This window comes from Sminthopsis crassicaudata, chromosome 3 (genome assembly GCF_048593235.1).
Source record: "Sminthopsis crassicaudata isolate SCR6 chromosome 3, ASM4859323v1, whole genome shotgun sequence".
In the NCBI taxonomy this organism is placed as follows: Eukaryota; Metazoa; Chordata; class Mammalia; order Dasyuromorphia; family Dasyuridae; genus Sminthopsis; species Sminthopsis crassicaudata.
In genome coordinates this window covers 74,891,288-74,912,158 of record NC_133619.1, presented here as the reverse complement: position 1 = coordinate 74,912,158, position 20,871 = coordinate 74,891,288, and the positions used below count along the sequence as shown (strand labels likewise).

The 20,871-nt window shown below is 32.6% G+C and overlaps 1 protein-coding gene across 8 annotated transcripts in view; it reads left to right on the top strand.

The window, feature by feature from the left end:
* PIKFYVE (phosphoinositide kinase, FYVE-type zinc finger containing) overlaps positions 1 to 20,871 on the top strand; it is a 106,574-nt gene that overhangs the window by 41,448 nt on the left and 44,255 nt on the right. For 6 of the 8 annotated variants that reach the window (XM_074298874.1, XM_074298873.1, XM_074298872.1 and 3 more), the window contains 12 exons: positions 1,106 to 1,263; positions 2,817 to 2,928; positions 4,140 to 4,287; positions 4,800 to 4,967; positions 10,486 to 10,545; positions 12,012 to 12,141; positions 12,499 to 12,679; positions 13,331 to 13,405; positions 14,423 to 14,530; positions 15,428 to 15,568; positions 16,333 to 16,459; positions 16,691 to 17,856. In XM_074298874.1, the coding sequence (XP_074154975.1) occupies positions 1,106 to 1,263; positions 2,817 to 2,928; positions 4,140 to 4,287; positions 4,800 to 4,967; positions 10,486 to 10,545; positions 12,012 to 12,141; positions 12,499 to 12,679; positions 13,331 to 13,405; positions 14,423 to 14,530; positions 15,428 to 15,568; positions 16,333 to 16,459; positions 16,691 to 17,856 (2,574 nt within the window). Of the gene's footprint in view, positions 1 to 1,105; positions 1,264 to 2,816; positions 2,929 to 4,139; positions 4,288 to 4,799; positions 4,979 to 10,485; positions 10,546 to 12,011; positions 12,142 to 12,498; positions 12,680 to 13,330; positions 13,406 to 14,422; positions 14,531 to 15,427; positions 15,569 to 16,332; positions 16,460 to 16,690; positions 17,857 to 20,871 lie in introns of those variants that run through there. The other 2 variants (XM_074298875.1, XM_074298879.1) reach the window with 2 other exon arrangements.

Below are 20,871 nucleotides of genomic sequence, written 5' to 3'. Positions count from 1 at the left end.
GCAGGTCCTTGTTTAGTCTGGATGATATGGCTTTGTCCAGTTTAAAAATTTTATCCCTCTATGGCTGTCTTGACCACTTAACATTTCAGGTGAAGTGGTCTAAAATCAAAGAATTTTGAAGCTGAAGAGAAATGAGAGACCTAGTTTTGTTTGAAAATGAGAAAACTAAGTCCTAGCGTGGTTATGTGACTGACTTGATGTTTTACCTAACTAAAATGACACTGTAGAAAGATGTGGCATCAGTATGTCAGACATGAATAGGAGAAGAAAAGACTATTTGATAGGATATTTCAATGGCCTACAAGTGAAATGGAGAAAAAAATTGATAGAAGCTGAGAAATAATTTATCCTTTCACTTATTTATTTCTTCTATCCAAAGATAATTAAGATTTTGGAATCTGAGTGACTTGATGAATTATGGTAATTACTAACAAAAATGAGGAGAATGGAGGAGGGCCAGAGTAGTTTGAGGGCTGGAAAAGAGATGCTTTCTGTTTTAGATATCTGAGTTTTGGGTAGTAGCAAATGTACAAAGTAGAAATGTCTGATTATGGAAGATAGATCAGGATAGAAACCATGCTAATAGGTTAGATCTCCTGAGAAAATATATATAGAGAATAAACTTTTATATATAAAGGATAAACTTTCAGTTAATGTATTATAGTTTTCAGTTGGAGAAAGAGATGCAAAAAAGGGAGAAAAAATTGTTAAGATTATTAAAAGATAGGATAATGTGGAGTAGAAACTAGAGGAAGAGAGTTTCATGGGATGATTTATTAAAAAAGTACATAAGAGAAAACAAAGAGAATGATTACTGAGAAAAGGATATTGATTTGGTGAATTGCTTTAATTGTTTGCCTTTATCAGAGATCTAGTACATTGTAGGTTAGTCCCTTACCTCTCTGAAGGAGAGTACTTCACTCGTCCCACTTTTTGGTATTTAATCTTTAGTTTTATTGTTGTGTATTCCAATTTGAAATTTAGTTTTATGGGCCTAGAAAATGGTTTAAAGATTTGTACCATGCTCTTTTCATAAGTAAATTAGTTGGCAGTTAATGAACTGGTATTTAGCAATACACTAAGCAGTTGCAAATGTTTTTTTCAGGATTCTGTTCAGTTAAAGGACTTGTGGAAGAAAATCTGCCATCATACTACTGGAATGGAGTTTCAGGATCACCGCTATTGGCTGAGGACTCACCCCAACTGCATTGTAGGAAAGGAATTGGTCAATTGGTTAATCCGAAATGGACATGTAACCACAAGGTAGTCAGACCTTTAGACGTATTTTGTATTTTTATTTGTTTGTACCACAGATGTTTTTAGTTTGTACTGCTTAAGTAGGATGAAATGTATATTTGGAGGTAGCAGCAGAATAAAACAGTTTAAATGGCTGTTATTTAATGACCCACATGTTTTAGGTACTTTCAGAAGAGGATTGGCATATGTGACATGGATTAGGTTACTCTAAAGTTTGTAATCATAGTGGAGAAAGAGAATAAGCATAAAAATAGCATTTGGTGTTTTAAAATATTGTTGGGAAATTTAAAGGCAAAAGTTTTTGAGAAGCTATATTGCTGTTGCCTTTGTAATGAATGTTCCAATTTGCATTTTTCCAGAAGTTACCATTGCAAATTACTACTGGGTGATTACAAAGGTGATATTAGGGTTCTGAGATAACTTGAGCTCATAAAACTTTTATCTTGAGAGACTTTCTTGAATATATTCTTTAGTCAAAATGTTACTTGAACATAATTTTTTAAAAACATGAAGTCGTTAAGATTTTATATGTAGATCTAAAACATATATTATTTTTGATCACTGGGTAATGCATGATAGGCTGGATAAAGAAATAAGTTCTGCAAATAATCTCAAATCTTATTTTAAGTCGCTGTTTTTCTGTCTGTTCCTTCTTAACCTTTCATCAGATATACAGACAAGGAGCAAAATTGACTGAAAGAGTAGGAACCAAGTTTACGGATAGGTACAGTTGTGGATTGCCTTAAATTATACTTCATACAATTAGACTTTTGATAAATGATACGATACTTTTTGATAGTGTGTTTCTTTTTCCTTCTCTAAGTTGGTGATAAAAGTGATAATAAACATTGAAATGTTTAACTGACAGGTAGCTAGAAGTATGAAGGAGAGGCAAATGCAGCTATGATTCACAAACCATATAATGAATCCCTAAAGAATTGAGAGCTGACTAACTAGCTAAAATAGTCATATTATTTTTTGACATACTATCTTCCATATGTGACTTAACATTTCTTCTGCAGTATTTTTACAGATGACCTGCAGTCTATATTGTCTTTCCTCTTTTTTTTCCTCTTCCCTCCCCTACTTCTAGCTTTTTCACTCCTTCAGGTACCAAATCAAAACTGACCTAGGAAGACTCCCATAAATTTACTAAGTATTATTTAGTACTATTTCTCATTTGCTATCAGTTATTGCTATTTACTTTATATTTTGTTTTTAAATTACAATTTTGTTTCCCACGTATTTTACAGGTAAATTCATATGAGTGTTTAATGTCTTTCCAGTAAGATTAAGTAGAAAGTATGGCAGCTTTTATTTTACTCTTAAAATATCTGATATTAGAGAACACAGCTATAACTTATCATTAAAAATCATTCAGCTCCAAGGGTCTATCTCTTGTTTTTTGTCACTTAGCCAGATAGTATGCTTAATTTTCAAGTCTGCTTTAGCCTTTAAAAAAAAAAAAAAATAAACTTATATATTCTCATCTTGTGTCTCGTGGGAATTTTAGCTTCGTTTCTTTTTAAAAGCATTTATTTTTGCCTGTCTTTACTCAGAGCTCAGGCCATAGCGATTGGACAAGCAATGGTTGATGGACGCTGGCTAGACTGTGTCAGTCACCATGATCAGATCTTCAGAGATGAATATGCCTTATATAGACCACTACAGGTAAATGGATAATCCTGGTGGAAGGCTTCTGTGGTTTTAAATTTAGAGCTTCTTTTGAGATGTTTCTTTTTATATTTCAACATGATTGTTAGACAAGTTAACATAGTAAAATACTTGCTATAAAGAATATTGTTCTTGAACTTTCAAAAGCTTTCTTTCCATACAAATACAAATAGGAAAAAATTATTGAACTAAAAATTATTCTTACTATTTTACATTTCAACTTTGGCTGGAAGGTGAAACATTGATTTTTTTTTTTTTTTTTTTTTTAAGAGAGAAAACTGATGAAAAATGCTGTAGTGAAATAGATTTTTTTTTTAATTCTTTAAATGTTGAAATACTAGTAAAAAGTTAATGAATGTTCCAACTACAGCAGTGGGTTTTTATTTTTCATCAAGAGAAATGAAGAATCTTTGCATATATTCATGGTATCTCTGATATCTCCATATCTCTAATATTTAAAAAGATGTATATCTAAGCAGAACCTCAACTAATTGGAATTAAATGGGACATTTGATTTTAGGAAGAAAAAGAAATTCATAAGAGTGAAATATTAAACTTTAAGACTTATAGATTAAGTGCAGTCCTCTAAGCTTGCCTTCTATATAATAACAACAGGTATTAAAAATGAGAGGATCTGAGCTCAAATGCCTATGATGCTTATTCCCTTTGGGTGACTTTCACAACTTTCTAGATTGCATTGTCACTATGATATCACTATGTTAGAGTGAAGTTACAGTGTGTCTGATCATGGCTGCTCAGACCCATACGAGCTCAGAATGCTCTGCCACAGGTCAGACAAAAACAGTTGCTGTGAACATTTGGAGTAGCTTCTTTAACATTGTGTGTTTAAGGTTTTCTTTGAGCCAATTCAGTCCCGCTTTCCTTATAGAGTCCAGCACCTTTTATGATGAGGGCATGCCATGCTATTAAGTTATCTATAAAACCCTCTTTTCAAAAAATTCAGCTAATAGAAATTTTATTTATATTAGATAAGGAAGGAAACGTTTTTTCAGTATAATTGTAGATATAGATTATAGATGTGTTATTCTGAAAACCAAAAAAAAAAAAATGAAATTTGTTCAGTCTCAACCTAAAATTATGTGACAACTTAATGATAAAAGCTAAAATATAATAGGAATGTTGTAAGAAATTTTTACTTTACAGTTGTTGACATTGAGGGTAAATTTTTTGAATTTTGATCCTTTCAGAGCACAGACTTTTCTGAGACACCTTCTCCAGACAGCGATTCAGTAAACTCTGTTGAGGGACACTCTGAACCATCGTGGTTTAAAGATATCAAGTTTGATGACAGTGACACGGAACAGATTGCTGAAGAAGGGGAAGAGAACTTAGCTAGTGAGTTTTTGTTTCTGAGGAAGTAGTTTCTGTGACTGCTTTGTTTAACTGGAATAATTCTAGGCTTTAAGGATCAAATTAAATAGACATCTGATAGATGTTGATACAGTATTTTCTTGAATTATTGTCTTTACAGGTTACCAGGAAATATTAAGTTTTTCTCAATTTCTAGTCCAGCAACTTAAAGATAACTTTGTGCTAATAATAACTTAGTAGTATCAGCTTGCTCATCTCCTTACTTTGATACCAGGCTTGGCTTTTTTTCTGCAGAACTTCCCATATTCCTCTTTATTTTTTAAACTGATTTTGTAATTAGCTTTATTCAAAATTTTGGTGAGATCTGTTTCTAAGTTTGCTCAAAAATACATGAAAATACTGTATCCATTTTGGTATTGCACATTGGGCTTGTATATTAAAAACAATTTTTCTCCTTTCCCCAATACCCTGATGATACCAATTTTTTTACTCCCCTCTCCTCCCTATATTTCTTTCCCCTTCCCCAACACTAAAAGATTCTGCCAGTCCTAGCAAGCGTACATCAGTCAGCAGCTTCCAGTCCACAATGGACAGTGACTCAGCCGCTTCTATCAGCCTGAACGTGGAGCTGGACAACGTGAACTTCCATATCAAGAAGCCCTCCAAGTACCCACATGTGCCCCCTCACCCTGCTGACCAAAAAGGTAGGAGGTAGTCACCATCTGAAATCAAAATACAGGATGGAGACTTTGGCCATGAGATTTCATTTCAGGATTTTCTCCTGTGCCCTCCTCCCCTTATGGCTGAGGGTATTTGGTGTGGGTCTTTTTCCACCCCCTCTTTTCTTTTCCTTTTTTTAAGTTAATTCCTCCTGCTTCCCTGCCTCTCTCCATGGCCCCTTACCTCCCCTCTCCCAAGTCCAGTTTTAAGCCTATGGCTTTTCAAAGGAGATTTGTCCTATAGCTCTAACTTCAGCATAATGTGCAACTTCCAAGGTGGTATTTCTTTGCAGTTCTAATGTGGATGTTCTGCTCTATTCTTTCCTTGTTTCTCCATTAAAAATATTTTAGAGTTTTTTCCAGACTTATTAGCTTATGCAAATAACTCGCAATATAGTGCTTGACAAATCTAATGAAATTCTTCACATTAGTTTTCTTGAAAAACAGAAACCTTCCATTATATTTTAAGATGTTTATTATTTCTATGGTTTTAAAAATTGATTTTTTATTGATATCTTTTGTTTGATATTAACTACATTTTCTTCTATAACTCTATGCCTTATCAGAGAGCCATCTTTTATGATACATAATAAAAAGTGGGGGGGGGGGAAGGAAAAAATTTCAGGAAAACAAAGTAACCTATCAAGAAAGTCTGCTGTTATATGCAGTGTTCCACATCTATAGACCCCCCCATTCCCTTAAAGGAATAGGGAAAGGCCTTTTCTCTGGGGTCAAGCTTAGTCATAATTTCATATCATTTTTTTGGTTGTTTTGTTCTTTTTTTTCCTATTTACATATATTATAGTCATTGCTTTCATGATTTTGTTTTTACTTCATTCTATATCAGTTCATGTAAATCTTTTCATGCTTTTCTGTATTGCCATTTATATTTAAGAAAATGTATTTCCAAATTAAGGAAATGAAAAATTCTTTAATATCATTAATTTTTTTTGAGAAAATATTTTTCTTTGTTGGTCCAAGTATGGGAATAACTATATATATATATATATATATATATATATATATATATATATATATATTTTTTTTTTTTTTTTTTTTTTTTTTGATTAAAGCTTTCTATTTACAAAGCATATGTGTGGGTAATTTTTCCAAAATTGACCCTTGCATAACCTTTGTTCTATATTTTCCCCTCCTTCCCCCCACCCCCTCCCCTAGCTGGCAGGTAGTTCAATACATGTTAAATATGAAGAAATACATTTTAGATTCATTATATGTATACATATTTATACAATTATCTTGTTGCACAAGAAAAATCAAATCAAAAAGGAAGAAAAAGAAAAACTGAGAAAGAAAACAAAATATGTTGTGTTCCACACTCTGTTCCCATGGTTCTTTCCCTGGGTGTAGTTGGCTCTCTTCATCACTGCACAAATGGAGTTGGTTTGAATCATCTCAATGTTGAAGAGAGCCATGTCCATCAGAATTGATTGGGAATAAAGAAGATATTTAAAATGATTTAGTAAAAGGATGAAATGCTAATATATAGCTAATAAAGTAATATATGACATTTAGCACATCACCACTTTCATATTAGAGATTCACTACTTTCTTATAGTTGGTGACATTTAACCTTTTATCTATAACTAAACACTAAAACATAATGAGAAAATGGTATTGTGTTGAAAATAATAAAATGGGCGTTTGCAAATCAGTACATTAAGTATCAGTTTAAGATAATGTACCCATAATATTTTTATTTTCATTTTTTAACTCTTCTAAAGTTGATTTCAGCCCTTCCTTTTTGTTTATAAGTTGATCTTCCATCTTGTCATTACCTAATTACAATTAAAAATATTTGTTAATCTTTAGAGCTTTATACATCAAATACAAAAAATCTTGAAGAAAATAAAAAATTTAAAACAAATAACTTGGGGTATCACCAAAGTGTGAGATAGATGAAATAAAGGAGTGAAAGTATATATATTGTTTATGAGCAAAATATGTGATAAGAGGAGGTAAGTAGCCTCAAATGTCTGAAAGATAAATATGTATTTGTTATCAAACTGCAGTGGAAAAAATTTAAATGAATATTAAAAAAAATTCTGGATGGACTGGAGTCAAGAAGACTCATCTTGCTGAGTTTAAATTTGGCTTCAAATACTTAGTAACTGTGTGATCCTGGGCAAATCAGTTAATCCTATTTACCTTGGCTTTAGTAATAGAGGATGTAATGAGGCAGAAGACTTAATTGTTTCAGGAAATTAGAGGATAGAAGAATATTACTTGGAAGAATAAAAGGAATTGAGAAACTTTTGGCACTTTCTGAAGAGTTAAGTATGGGTATCAAGCAAGATGAATCCCTGGATAGAAAAGATAGGGAGCTTGGGTAAAAGATCAAAAAAGGAGTTATTTAGGGATCTTTGGTGGTGCTGTCTACCAAAAGCAAAACAATTTATAGTATATTTATTTGCTTTAGTGAAAGATTATTCCTCTTCCAAAAGGCAAAAGAAGCAACAAGGAGAAATTTTATTCTGGGAACTTTTTTAAAAAAAAATTACCAACAGGGAGAAATTGGTGGTTGTTGTGGAACCAGGATAAAAGTCTTGGAGATAAGTAACCATTCCATCTTAGAATTTGTTGTACAGGAGAGCAATGTTGAGAATAGTATGACATGCTCCATAGACTTTGGAATAACAAATTTCAAAGTTTTCAGAGGAAAAAAATCAAGAGCTATTTGAAGATTTCAAAAATTCTGAACATTCAAAGAAAAATAATTAAAAGGAAGGTGGCTAAAAAGTTCAATATGGATGCACAGGGAATTCACCAACTTAATTTAAAAACATAGTAATTATGATACTAGTTAACATATAGATTCCATTTCAAGATTTTCAAAGTACTTTACATGGAAACCTTGATTGATTCAAAAAAAATTTTTTTTCATAGTATTTTATTTTTGTAAAAATAGTTTTCAGCATCCATTTTTGTAAGACTTTGTTTTCCAATTTTTTTATCCCTTCCTTACCTCCCCTCTCCACAAGACAGCAAGCAATCTGATAAAGGTTAAATATGTTAGTTTTTTTAGAATATATTTCCATATTTGTTATGCTGCACAAGAAAAATCAAAACCATGAGAAAGAAGAAAAAACCAAAAAGGTAAAAGTACTATGCTTTGATCCATTTTTAGACACTAGAGTTCTTTCTCAGATTGAGAGATGACAGTTTTCACCTTGATTGACTTTTCTAATAATCCTGTGAAGTAGGTGCTCTTACAATTCCGGTATTACAGAGGAGAAAACTCATGCTGAGATATAAAAGTGATTATACAGGGTCGCAAGCTACTGTGAATCAGAGGCAGTTTTCCTGATTCCCAAGCCCAATGCCATATTTACTGTGTCACCCACCTTATTGTCCTTAAAAAGACATTAGAATTAGGGGAGCAGGGCTAGGTAACAGTGGTACCATAACAGGCTGTCCTCTTAGTCGGGAGGGAGCCATATTTATATTTTATCTGAAGGTCTTTGTTCCCACCCTAGTGCTTACTTTTTCTGAAACTCATTATTGTCATTGATAAAAGAGAATAATAGCACCTGCCTGACACCATTCCATGCAGTAAAGCACTTTAGGAAAGAGAGCTGTTAAGAGAAATGACAGGAATGCTGAAGTGCCAGTGAGAGAGAAGCATCACCTGGGGCTGTTGGGAAGGTGATGGATTGAGGTGCTCAGTATGCTTTTTTCAGTATGCTTATTTAAAGGTTGACCTTAACTGGGCAATAGGGAATGGAAAAGCTAAGAGGGAACTAACAGTGAGAGGCTTTTTGGAGAGCACCCTTATACCCTGGATGAGCTGAAGTTACTTCAGTTAAGAGCTATATCCATGAAATGGCTGGGATAAGATAAAACTCATATTTCCTGTTATTCTGACCTTTGTAGCTGAGTATTTTTATCAGTGAGTTGGATAAAGACATAGGAAACAGGCTTATAAAATTTGCAGCTGACAAAAATGGGAAAGGATCTTTCTGGTTCAGCTAACATACTAGAACTTAGACAGATGGGCAGAGATGAAATGTGTAGAAGAGGGAGTAGTCTCATTCTACTTGAACTAAAATGCAGAGTGAGGAACAGTGGACAGAAGTAAGAAGGAGACTACTAAGTGGATGTAGGAAAATCTCTTGGACCAAAAGTGGAGAGATAGAGTATAAATATCAACTACGTGATAGCTAACATTTGTATACCAGTTCCTGTGTGCTGGCACTATGCTTTATACTTTTTAACTATTTGGTCTTTACAACCCTGGGACATAGATGCTTTTACTATCCCCATTTTAAAAATGAGGATATTGAGGCAAAGAGAGGCTAAATGCTAAAGAGAGGTTAAGTTTTTTGCCTATGGTCACACATTTATTATCTGGGACTGAATTTGAACTCAGGTGTTCCCGAGTCTAGTTCCTGGCACTTAGGTGACACCCTGTGTCACCTAACTACATCTATATGCAACTTTGGTCTTTTAAGTGAACAATATAAGGTGACTTGGTAGAGATATTCTGGAGGTAATTGCTGTTTTATTAAAGGTTAATCCAGATGACCTTTGAGTACCTTCCTAATTTCTAATTCTGAAATTTTTCCTGATTCTGAAATTCTTTGATTTTATGATTTTCTGTGCTTGTGTCTATCTTATCAATCTTGTATCATGATCAGTTCTAGGTAGTATATTTGAACATGGATTTTGGTTAAATAGAGCAGAGGTATCAAGGGCTGGTGACATTCTTGGGTGTTAGATTAAAATGATTAAGATGTAATTGGAAATATTTAGTATAAATTAAAATATAAAATTAAAAATTTAGTATAAATTAAAATAAAACTAAACATAGAGACATTAATATGTGGTTTTTAGGTCAATATTTGGCTAGCAGAGATCCTCAGATATGACTTAGTGACCTTCATTTTTTCTATTTTGAGTTGGATACTAGTGAAGAGCATTTTCAGGAGAGGGCATTGACTAAGTGTCTTAATATATTTTAAGGGGGCATCAAGAGAGGATAGAGCACTAGTCCTGAAGTCAGGAGGATCTGAGTTTAAATCTGGTCTCAGACACTTAACACCTTCCTAGCTGTGTGACCTTGGGCATGTCACTTTACATTAATTGCCTCAGCAGAAAAAAAAAAAAGTATTTATCTTAAGAATTAAGACTTTAATATTTAATATTTAATTTAAATATTTAATATTTAATTCTGGAATAAGAAAGACTTTGTTGCAATGAACTAGAAACCCATATATGGAAGGTCATAGAGTAGAAAGTTGTGGTTCAGGTAGGGAAGAACTTCTATGATGAGGACTTTCAGTAAATTAGGAAGCATTTTCTCAAGTGTCTATTATGTATGTATTTCAGTCTTAAAGTAAAAAAAAAATAGTCCCTCCCTAAAGGAGCTTATATTTTATGACTAATGCCTTCTATATATGGAGTGGGTGTGTTGTGTATAATTGTAGCAGCATGTTAGTCACTTCTTAACTTTGCCTTCTCTATTTGCTTTCTTCCTACTATTCAGAGTATTTGATTTCTGACAATGGAGGACAACAAATCTCAATAAGTGACGCCTTCATTAAAGGTAAATTAATATTTGAGAAATAGAGGAAGCTACTTGCAAATATTTATATGATTTTAAGCGCTTCAAGAATCAGCACTGGATAGGCTTTGACTTATTTTGGAGTAAGGAGGATTAGTCTAATTTGAATAGTAGTTTTTTCTTTTAAAATTTGTTAGAGAAACTTTATTTTGCTCATTCTGAGGTTTATATAAAAATTTTACTTTTCCATGAATGTAATATTAAATACTTTCTTTTTCAAGTATTGGCCACATTGGAACCAATGGACAGATTTGACCCAGTTTGATATTGTCATGAGAGGAAAAGTAGGACAAGAAGAATGTTTCCTTGAGTATGACTTCATGGGGCTATGTGGATGTGGGGATCCAAAGCAGCCACCTTCTAATCCCTCCCTAAAACCACACTGTAACTTCTGGCTTCTTAAATGCAAAGAAATGAGCATGATAATATGCTTTCTCTCTAATGCAGGACCCTGGGGGCAGGAGTCTTATACAAGAAATCAAAGGTTTCCTTTCTCTGTTTTTTCCTAGCCTTGGGGATTTCAGCCAAAAGAAGGGTAGGATGTGCTAGCACTAAGAATGCTAGTTCTATAGTTTCAGTCTTTTGGAAATCCAAATTATTGAGATGTAGAAAGATCCTCTATACCTCAGATTTTATAGATGTAATATATCTATTGTATTAGATGAGTGGATTTTATATGTGTGTGTCTGTCTTTGGAAGGGTGGGTTATTTTCCCTTTTTTTGTGGAATGTAATTTGGAAGCTTTTTCTCTCCCTCTGACTTGTTTGTTTTTATATATATTCCAAAAACAGTGCTGAATTTCATTACATTTGTAATGTCATTTTGTAATTTTCTTTTATATCAAGTCTTCATCATGAGGGAGAGATTAAAGATATAATTTTTAAAAAGGAAAAAAAAAACAGCTTACTAATAGTTATTTGTCCTATTTGAATTCTCCTTTTTTCCTTTGCCTTGTGTTAAACCTACCAGAAATGTTGTAGATTATTGAAAAAGAACTTTTTAGAATCAGTGGTTTTTTGAAGAGACAGTTTAGATTAGTTATTTGGCTTTAAAACATTTATACCAGAATTTCACTCTTTAAAGTTCAACACCCACACAATTGCCACATGTAGTTTTGTCAGCATTTAGATTTGTTTTCTTTCATACTTCATAATTTCTTGGAATGGGGGAGATTCCTCTTTTTCAATTTTTTTTTAGATAAATAAGAGGATTGTTAAAGTCACATGATCCACAATTTTATTTGCTTTTCAGAAATAGCATTTCAAGAATGTGGCTTGAGCTACTATATATACACACTCTCATTAAAAGCTTATTTCTGATTTTGTTGCTTCAGTATTTTATTATCATTACCTAATACATAGGTTTGTACATTAAACAAACTCCCCAAAATATGAATTTTTGAACAAAGATATGATTTTGGAGCAAAAAATTGTTTTGTCTTTTCTTAGAGTCCTTGTTCAATCGACGAGTAGAAGAGAAATCCAAAGAGGTGCTTTTTACACCTTTAGGTTGGCATCATAGCAATCTGGAGCTCCTGAGGGAGGAAAATGGGGAGAAACAAGCTATGGAGAGATTACTGTAAGTCAGTAAGCTATTTTTATTTTCATTTCCTTTAATGAGTTGTTTTGCAGAGTCTCTGTTCTTATATAAAAACTCTTAGGTGAAATTTGTGGATGAAATTCCTTAAACAGTATAGCACAAAATTGCTTAATTTCATTTAGCTATTTTGTATGGTGAAATATCCCAGCAAGTAGTTGAAGGAAGTCTTCTTTTTGAAGTTTGCATTAAACTTCCATTTAAAGACAAGAGATAAAGAATAATCTGATCTTAAAGAACTTGAAGAACTAAATCTTAAGTTTTGTTTTTTATAAGAAGTATGGACTAGAAATTATTATTAATCCTTTCCCCTTTTTCTACCCCATAATATTTTTACAGTTCAGCTAATCATAACCACATGATGGCACTACTTCAACAACTACTATATAATGATTCATTATCACCATCCTGGAGAGATATCATTGTGCCAGTGGTCTGCCAAGTGGTTCAGACTGTCCGACCCGATGTCAAAAATAGGGATGATGACATGGATATCCGTCAATTTGTCCACATCAAAAAAGTGCGTTTTATTGACTGTAATATTTTTTCAGAATTGAGAGTGTACTGTAAAAGAGAGGGGGTACTAGGACAATATCAAAAGAATGACAGACTGGTGTGGGGAAATAAGGGACTTTTTATATTGCTTTTGTTCTAGTCCCTAGAGATACTATAGTGCCCAGGGATTAGAAATGAAAGAAGAACTGAAAAGAAAGGGTTGAGAGATGAACTGGAGAATTATCAGAAATCTTACTTATACATCTTCTAAAGTATCCTTTCATTTCTGTAATGAAAGTCAGTGGAACGATTTACTATTTGAATAGATATGGTTAAAATTAGTTTTGTTTCAATATTTAACTTAAACCTTTTTTTTTTTTTTTTAAAAACATTTAATTAAAATTAAAAAAGACTGATTTTACTTGATTGGTTTCTGAGTCCAAAAATGTCCCCAGTTCTTTAGTTATTAGAAGTAGTAATATGAAAGTCATTCTAATATTACCATTAATCATATAGAGTAAAAGAATTGTGATATGGGATATATTTTTCTTTTTTTTTCATACAGTAAAATTTAAAGGATAAAAAAGTAATCCCTATAATATAATTAATCTGTTATATTTGACTAAAATAGAAAATATTTTGCCTTTAATAAAAAAATGACAATTCTTACTGTTAGATTCCAGGTGGAAAGAAGTTTGATTCTATGGTTGTCAATGGCTTTGTGTGTACCAAGAATATTGCACATAAAAAGGTATTGTAATTGTAGTAGAAAATTATAGGAATTAATTTGACTGGTTTTTAATCAGAGATAATAATGACCAGTTTTTTTTTTTCCTCCATGTACTTGCCAGCTGATAATTCCTTGATATGTAATAATTAATGATGAATAAAGTCCATTGTTAGAATTATGATTAACAAATTGAGAAACTCTAGCTTTGTGTTCATTCTTGTCTTTAAGGTTCATTGTTTCTTTGAGAAAAATAATATGCTTTACTAAAATCATAATTGACTGTTGAATTGAGTTTAGTATATTTGACTTATAGGTGTCCAATTTTCATGTCATGTATTTAAGGACAGAGATGCAAACTCAGTTAATTCTTTATAGTCTACTTATGCTAACAAATTCATATTCCCCACACAAGGATAAATTAAACAAAAAACCTCATGAACTGTTCTGTGAATTTGAGCAGTCTGCGTAATTATGTTATGTGAAGCTTTGCTTCAAGGTTGAACACTTGGAAGTTTCTTCATTTTTTCCTATACTTGTTAATGTAATAAATGCTTGACACTCATCACTAGAAGTGTTCAAAATATTTTAATTTTTTTCTTCTTAACTTTTAGTAAGATTATATTTAACTGAAATGCCCTTTTTAGACTGAAAATTGAAAAAAAAATGTGTAAGAATATTTCCTTAAGGTCTAGGAATAGTAAAAAATTTTAGAATACAATATACCTTCATTCTTCCTGTAGGCTAACATTTCTTTTTTTCACATTTCATGAAATAATACTGTTTGTTATAATAAAAACATAGTTGGAAGATTGAAGAAGGATTTCCAAGGTAAAATGAATCTACCATGAGAATATTGAAACACATAGTGTCATAATATGTACAATCAGGAGAATATAATGATTAATAAAGATTATTATAGTTAGGGAATAATGTTTTGTAGATGGGCTACACAATTAGGGAAGAGTGGATTAAAGTTGTGTATCCTTTCAAGTTTCTAAATGCTTTAAATAATTAATTTTCTGCTTTTTTTCTTTCCAGATGAATTCTTCTATTAAAAATCCCAAAATTCTTTTATTGAAGTGTTCCATTGAATATCTCTATAGAGAAGAAACCAAATTTACATGCATTGACCCAATTGTTCTTCAGGTTAGAATTTGTTACAGAAATATATATATGGGACAGCATTTATCATTTTATTTTTATCATTGTTGAGTTGTTTCAATCATATCCGACTCTTTTGACCCCATCTGGTTTTCAGAGTTTGCCATCTCCTTCTCCAGCTCATTTTACAGATGAGAAGATTGTAGCAAACAGTTGTTTGCCCAGGGTCACACAGCCAATAAGTGCCCACTGCCACATTTGAATTCAGGAAGATAAAGTCTTCCTTATGCCAGGCTTGGCATTCTATCCATTGTGCCACTTAGCTGTCTTATCATTTAATTAGATATTTATTCTCAAGTGAAGCAAAGAAAATAGATTGTTAAGTTTTATTTAATATAGTTTATCATGAATTGCTTTTGAAGTAAATTTTCCTAAAAGAGATTCTAAAAAAAAGATGGTCTAAATGACCAAGCAGCATGAATCTGAAAAAGTGGAATCCCAGATTCCTGAGTTCATTTTCCAAGCAAGTTTTTAAAAATTTACTATGTAGTTTTGCTCAATTTATCGGTTTCCCCATTGGTAGGATATAGTGATATAATTTCTGCTAGAAGGGATGCATTTTAATAAATTAAGCACATTTTCTCAGAGAATGATTGTAACTTTTTATAGGACTTTTTATATTCTTTTTGTTTGTATCCTCAGTGTCTGGCATATAATATCTGCTTTATAAATGTGTTGTTTGATACAGGACTTGAAAGAGAGATCTTAGAAAAATTTCTAAAACTTTCTAATGTATTTATGATATTAAAAAGAATTGGAGGAAGATATTTTAGTCTTTCATGGATGAAACAACCTTAATTTGTTGAGATTAACATTAATAACCTCATTTTATTTCTAGTTGGCATTGTAATAGGCACATTTGTGGTTTATTATGTTAATTAGGAAAGAGAATTCTTGAAGAATTATGTACAGCGGATAGTCGATGTTCGGCCTACTTTGGTTCTGGTGGAAAAAACTGTGTCTCGAATTGCCCAAGATATGTTGCTGGAACATGGTATTACTTTAGTCATTAATGTAAAACCGGTGAGTAATAGTATTTCATAAAAATGTAGACATGATTTTAACATTATTGCTGTTTATTTGGTTATGTAGAATTTCTGTTACTTTTCCAGTTTGTTTTTCCCATATGTGGATTAGAAGTGGGAATATTGAGAAAATTTGAGTGACAAGCAAAATTTGGAGGCCATAGCACAGAAGAAATGGTTATTTTTAAAAGAATTATTTTCTTCTCCCCCCCCTTTTTTTTTTTTCTTCCCCAAGAATAGAAAGCTCAGATTTTAGAGAATAACATTTTGAGAATAAATATTTGTGATTTTAAAACATTTGCCATATTTACTTAAGAGGTCATGTTGATGAGTGTTAAAATCAGTCAATATTTATATATGTGAGTATCCATATCTGAAATTATAGAATAAATAGAAAATACTATTTTCAGTGATTTAAAATAGGGGAGGTAGATTAATCACCTAGGGAAAAATTCCGTGTAATTTCCTTTGGGTGTAACACTTTGAAAAAATTTGCTTCTTTATAATGTTCTTGATGCTGATATGATAGAAGATATTGTAGTGTTTTGTTGAATAAGTTAGTGTTTGATTTTAAGGAAAAAAGACCAAAAAATTCTTATAAATTATTCAGCTATAATGAGTAGTTATAATGTTACTATAATGAAAATTTACCCTTGATATTAAAATGCAACTGATTTAACTTTTTGTTACTTTTCTGTGTCATCTTTAATAAGGCTGTAGTATCTTTTCCACATTTGTGATAAGGTAATTTTTATTTTCTAGCAAGTTTTAGATCGAATAAGTCGGATGACCCAAGGTGACCTAGTGATGTCAATGGATCAGTTGCTCACAAAGCCACACTTAGGAACTTGTCATAAATTTTACATGCAGATATTTCAGCTCCCTAATGGTGAGTAACATGTTAGCGTATTTCACTAAGGATTTAGAACATATAAAATTAACATTGTAGTAAAGTCAAAAGTAATTAAAACTATTGATTTACCTAAAAACTAGTAAACACAGACTACATTATTTATAGGCATTTTAAAAGCTTTTTTTATGTTTAGGGATATTTGTTTATCAGTATAATGTATTTGTCCTAAGTGCTACCTAACCTTTTCTAATTCTTTTGGACTCATAGATCAATCAAAAACACTGATGTTCTTTGAAGGCTGTCCACAGCACCTGGGCTGTACCATCAAACTGAGAGGTGGCTCTGAATATGAGCTAGCAAGAGTGAAGGAAATCCTCATATTCATGATCTGTGTGGCTTACCATTCTCAACTGGAAATCTCTTTCCTTATGGATGAATTTGCCATGCCTCCAACCTTAACAAAAAATAGTTCATTTCATTCTCTAATTGAAGATCAGGGAAATGATGGTGGTCAGCAAGACCAGTTTAGTGGGAGTCCCCTTTCTAGAGAGGCTGACTTTCTTCCTGACAAATTGCCCATAATATCTGAGTCTTTATCTTCTGATGATAGTAATCAGTTGGAATCAAGGACTCTGTTTGAGAAGGACAGTGAAAGTGTTCCACAGGACAGTGCCTCTTTGAAACATCAGGAGCATTTCACAACGCCTGGACCATCAGTGATACCTCCTTTTTTTCCATCAGTTCCAGAGGCATTGTTGCCTATTCACATTGAAGAGCAAGATGATGCTTTTGATAATGAATCAGAGGCCTTATCTCAAAGAGATAAGATACAGGAGCCCAAAAATCAGATGAGAGTCTTCAGAGACCCTCTCCAGGATGACACAGGATTTTATGTTGCAGAAGAAGTGACATCTTCTGAAGACAGGCTCAAGACTTATTCTTTAGCCTTCAAGCAAGAACTGAAAGATGTTATCCTTTGTATCTCTCCAGTAATTACATTCCGGGAACCCTTCCTCTTAACTGAAAAAGGCATGAAGTGCCCTACACGGGACTATTTCCCGGAGCAAGTTTATTTATCTCCTCTACTCAACAAAGAATTAAAGGAGCTAGAGAGCAGAAGGAAGAAACAACTTTTAAGAGATCTTTCTGGACTTCAGGGCATGAATGGAAGTGTTCAGGCAAAGCCTATCCAAGTATTACCATCCCATGAGCTGGTGAGCACCAGAATTACTGAACATTTGGGTGAGAGTCAGAGCTTGGGTAGAATGTTGGCAGATTACCGGGCAAGAGGAGGACGGATACAGCAGAAAAATGCAGACCCTTTTGTTCAGTCAAAGGATACATCAGATAATTCTGGTGGACGATCTGGAAGCAAAACTGAAGGAGATGAAGATAGAGTTTCGAGTCATAGCGATGCAATATGGTCCACAAAGGTAAGTGAGAATTCTTTGTGGGTAATTGACATTTTAGGTCATTTTTGAGTTTTAAAAAATAATTATACCAGAGGGCATAAATTCATGAAATGCTTTCCTTTCTAATTTTATTCTTATTTGACTTAAACATGTAAACTCCACTCCTGTGTCACTTATTTAAGTAATACAAAAAAATTAAAGCAGCAATATTGATTTGATCAGCCACAGGATAAAAAGTGCTTTTGGGGTAAAATTGGATAATTTATAACATAGGGTAGTTATGTGGCAGTGGGTAGAGAGTGGGCCCTGGAGTCAGGAAGACATAACTTTAAATGTAGCCTCAAATAATTTTTTGCCTCAGTTTCCTCATCTGTAAAATGGTGATAATATTAGCTCTTACCTCTCAGGGTTGTTGTGAGGTCAGATGAGATAACACTTGTAAAATGCTTAGCACAGTGCCTGACACACATATGTTCTGTATTGTTATTCAGTCATTTTGAGTTGTGTCTTTGAGTTGTGAACTCTTCGTGACCCCATTTAAGATTTTCTTGGCAGAGATATGGAGTGGTTTTTCATCCTTTTCTAGTTCCTTTTATACATGAGGAAACTGAGGCAAGTGACTTGCCCAGGATCACAGTAAGTATCTGATGCCTAATTGGAATTCAGAAAGATGAGTCTTCTTTACACCATGTCTGACATTCTGTGTATTGTGCCACCTGGCTGCTATATAAATGTTAGCTAACATTAACTAAGAAGAGTATACATTTAGGGCTAGGTGACACCTCAGAAACCAGCACCCTTATTTTTGCAGGTAAGAAAACCCAGCCTAGAGATATTAAGCGACCTGTTTCAAATAAACACAATTTATTTATGTGGCAAGATTCAAACTCAATAGATTTTGGAACCCTGTTTTCTACTGCTGCTTATAAGAACTCTTTTGAAATATCAGAAGATGGACCCAAATCTAAGTTTCTTATTCCATGATGTAATAGGTACTAAGAAAATACTTAATTCAGTTCAGCTCATCAGAATCTGTTTGATTATGCAAATGATTTTATGAGCCATATTAGGCTGGAGGTTCCCTATCCCTGATTTATATATGTCATTCTCCAGATTCTCCTTTATTGCACAGTTAATAGAAACTGAAGCATGATTTTGGGACTTTCTCATGTTAATTTTTATTCTGCAGCAATATTCCATAATATTTCAGTTTTGAAATTTTATGCTAGTTTCCAAATAATGGGTATTTGCTTTTTTCTATGAAAAAATATGCTAGGAACATTTTTGTTTATATGGTATTTTTCTTAGTAGTATTGACTTTACAATGTGTGCCCAAGTTTAAAATTGCTGAATTTCAAAGGATATGACTAGTTTAGTAACTTTTATTATATAATTCCAGAATTCTTTTTTTTTTTTCCCCCTTGAGGCTGGGGTTAAGTGACTTGCCCAGGGTCACACAGCTAGGAAATGTTAAGTGTCTGAGATCAGATTTAAACTCGGGTCCTCCTGAATTCAAGGCTGGTGCTCTATCCACTTCGCCACCTAGCTGCCCTCTAATTCCAGAATTCTTGAATTAATTCACAGCTTCACTGATTCCCGAATTTTAATAGCTCCTCTAGTAGGGGCTATTTTCATTTGTTGTCATATTTGCCAAATTGCTGTCTGTCAGGTAAAAGCTTTAAGTTTTAATTTTTACTTCCCTTGTTAGTAATTAGAACATCTTAAAGTATTTATTGGTAGTTTGTATTTCTTCTTTTGAAAACTTTTATTCTCTTATCTGTTGGGAAATAATTTTTAGTCATATTTATATCTGTTCTCTATCTGTCTTTTTTATTAAAGCTATTTGATGTAAAATTGATTTTTTTACTTGACAACTGTTTTACTTGACAACTTTCTAGCTGCATTGATTTTGTTTGTCTTGAAGTGTTTATAGTTTATATACATAAGAATATTGTGTACATTGGCTTAGAGAGCCATCTTTGGAGTCAGGAAGACATAGTTTTAAGGAATATTCTCTTTTGGCATACTAGGAAATTTTGATTTCAGCTAAGTTCTGCCTTCTCATACTTTTATAATTCTTCTTTTACCATACAATTCACTTATTTCCATATGTTATAATAGATTTGTGATCATGTGCAAAATCATGTAATCTCTTAGTGCTCCCTAGCAAGGCTCTGAGATTTTAAGGTAGATATGAATTATTTTTTACAAGACGTTTCCTAGTTTATCTGTAATCAGTTCAAATCATTGACTTATTAATTGCTCTTCTTCAGGTCCCAACAAAACAAAACAACACAACTATTTTAGTAGTGCATAGTATTTTTAGGGTTTGCAAGAACCTTATGAAGTAGGTACCTTAATATGGTTTTTTTCCTTATTAATACTTCATCTTTAATAAAATGTTTATTACATTAATCTGCATATATGGATCGGGGTATTCTTAGGGAAAGAGAACAAGTAGCATTTTGTACATGTCCTTTTACAGTATACCACAGCTTTAAAGTTGTGATTGATCAAAAGATATAGAAAATAAATCATACTGTGTTTTTTTTTAAATTTCTAAAAATGTATTTTATTTAAAAAATAGAATAAGAAAAAAGAAAAAACAGAAAAAGGAATATAAACAAAATTGAAACAAAGCAAAAGAGAACATTGTCATGTGTCCAGCAGAATATCAGAAAGATTCAAAATATATAACAAATTACCAGATCAGCAAAGTTTATATATTAGTAGAAGAACTTGTATTCATGAGTGTCCATTTTTTCTTTACTGCCTTGTAAATTGTTGTTTTGTTCTCTGCTGTTCACCTTTTTTACTTTATTCTTTTTCTCCCATATTAAAACCTCCACTCCTAAGGAGGCTATAGTTAAAAAAGGATATATTTATGTATACATGTTTGGATATATACATACACATAACACATCCATATCCCCACACATACTCTGCTGTCTTTGCTTTAATTCTGTTCCTAACTTATCTTGCTATTACTTAACTTCCCCAACCCATAGATCCCTCCCTTATCTTCTCATACTCCCC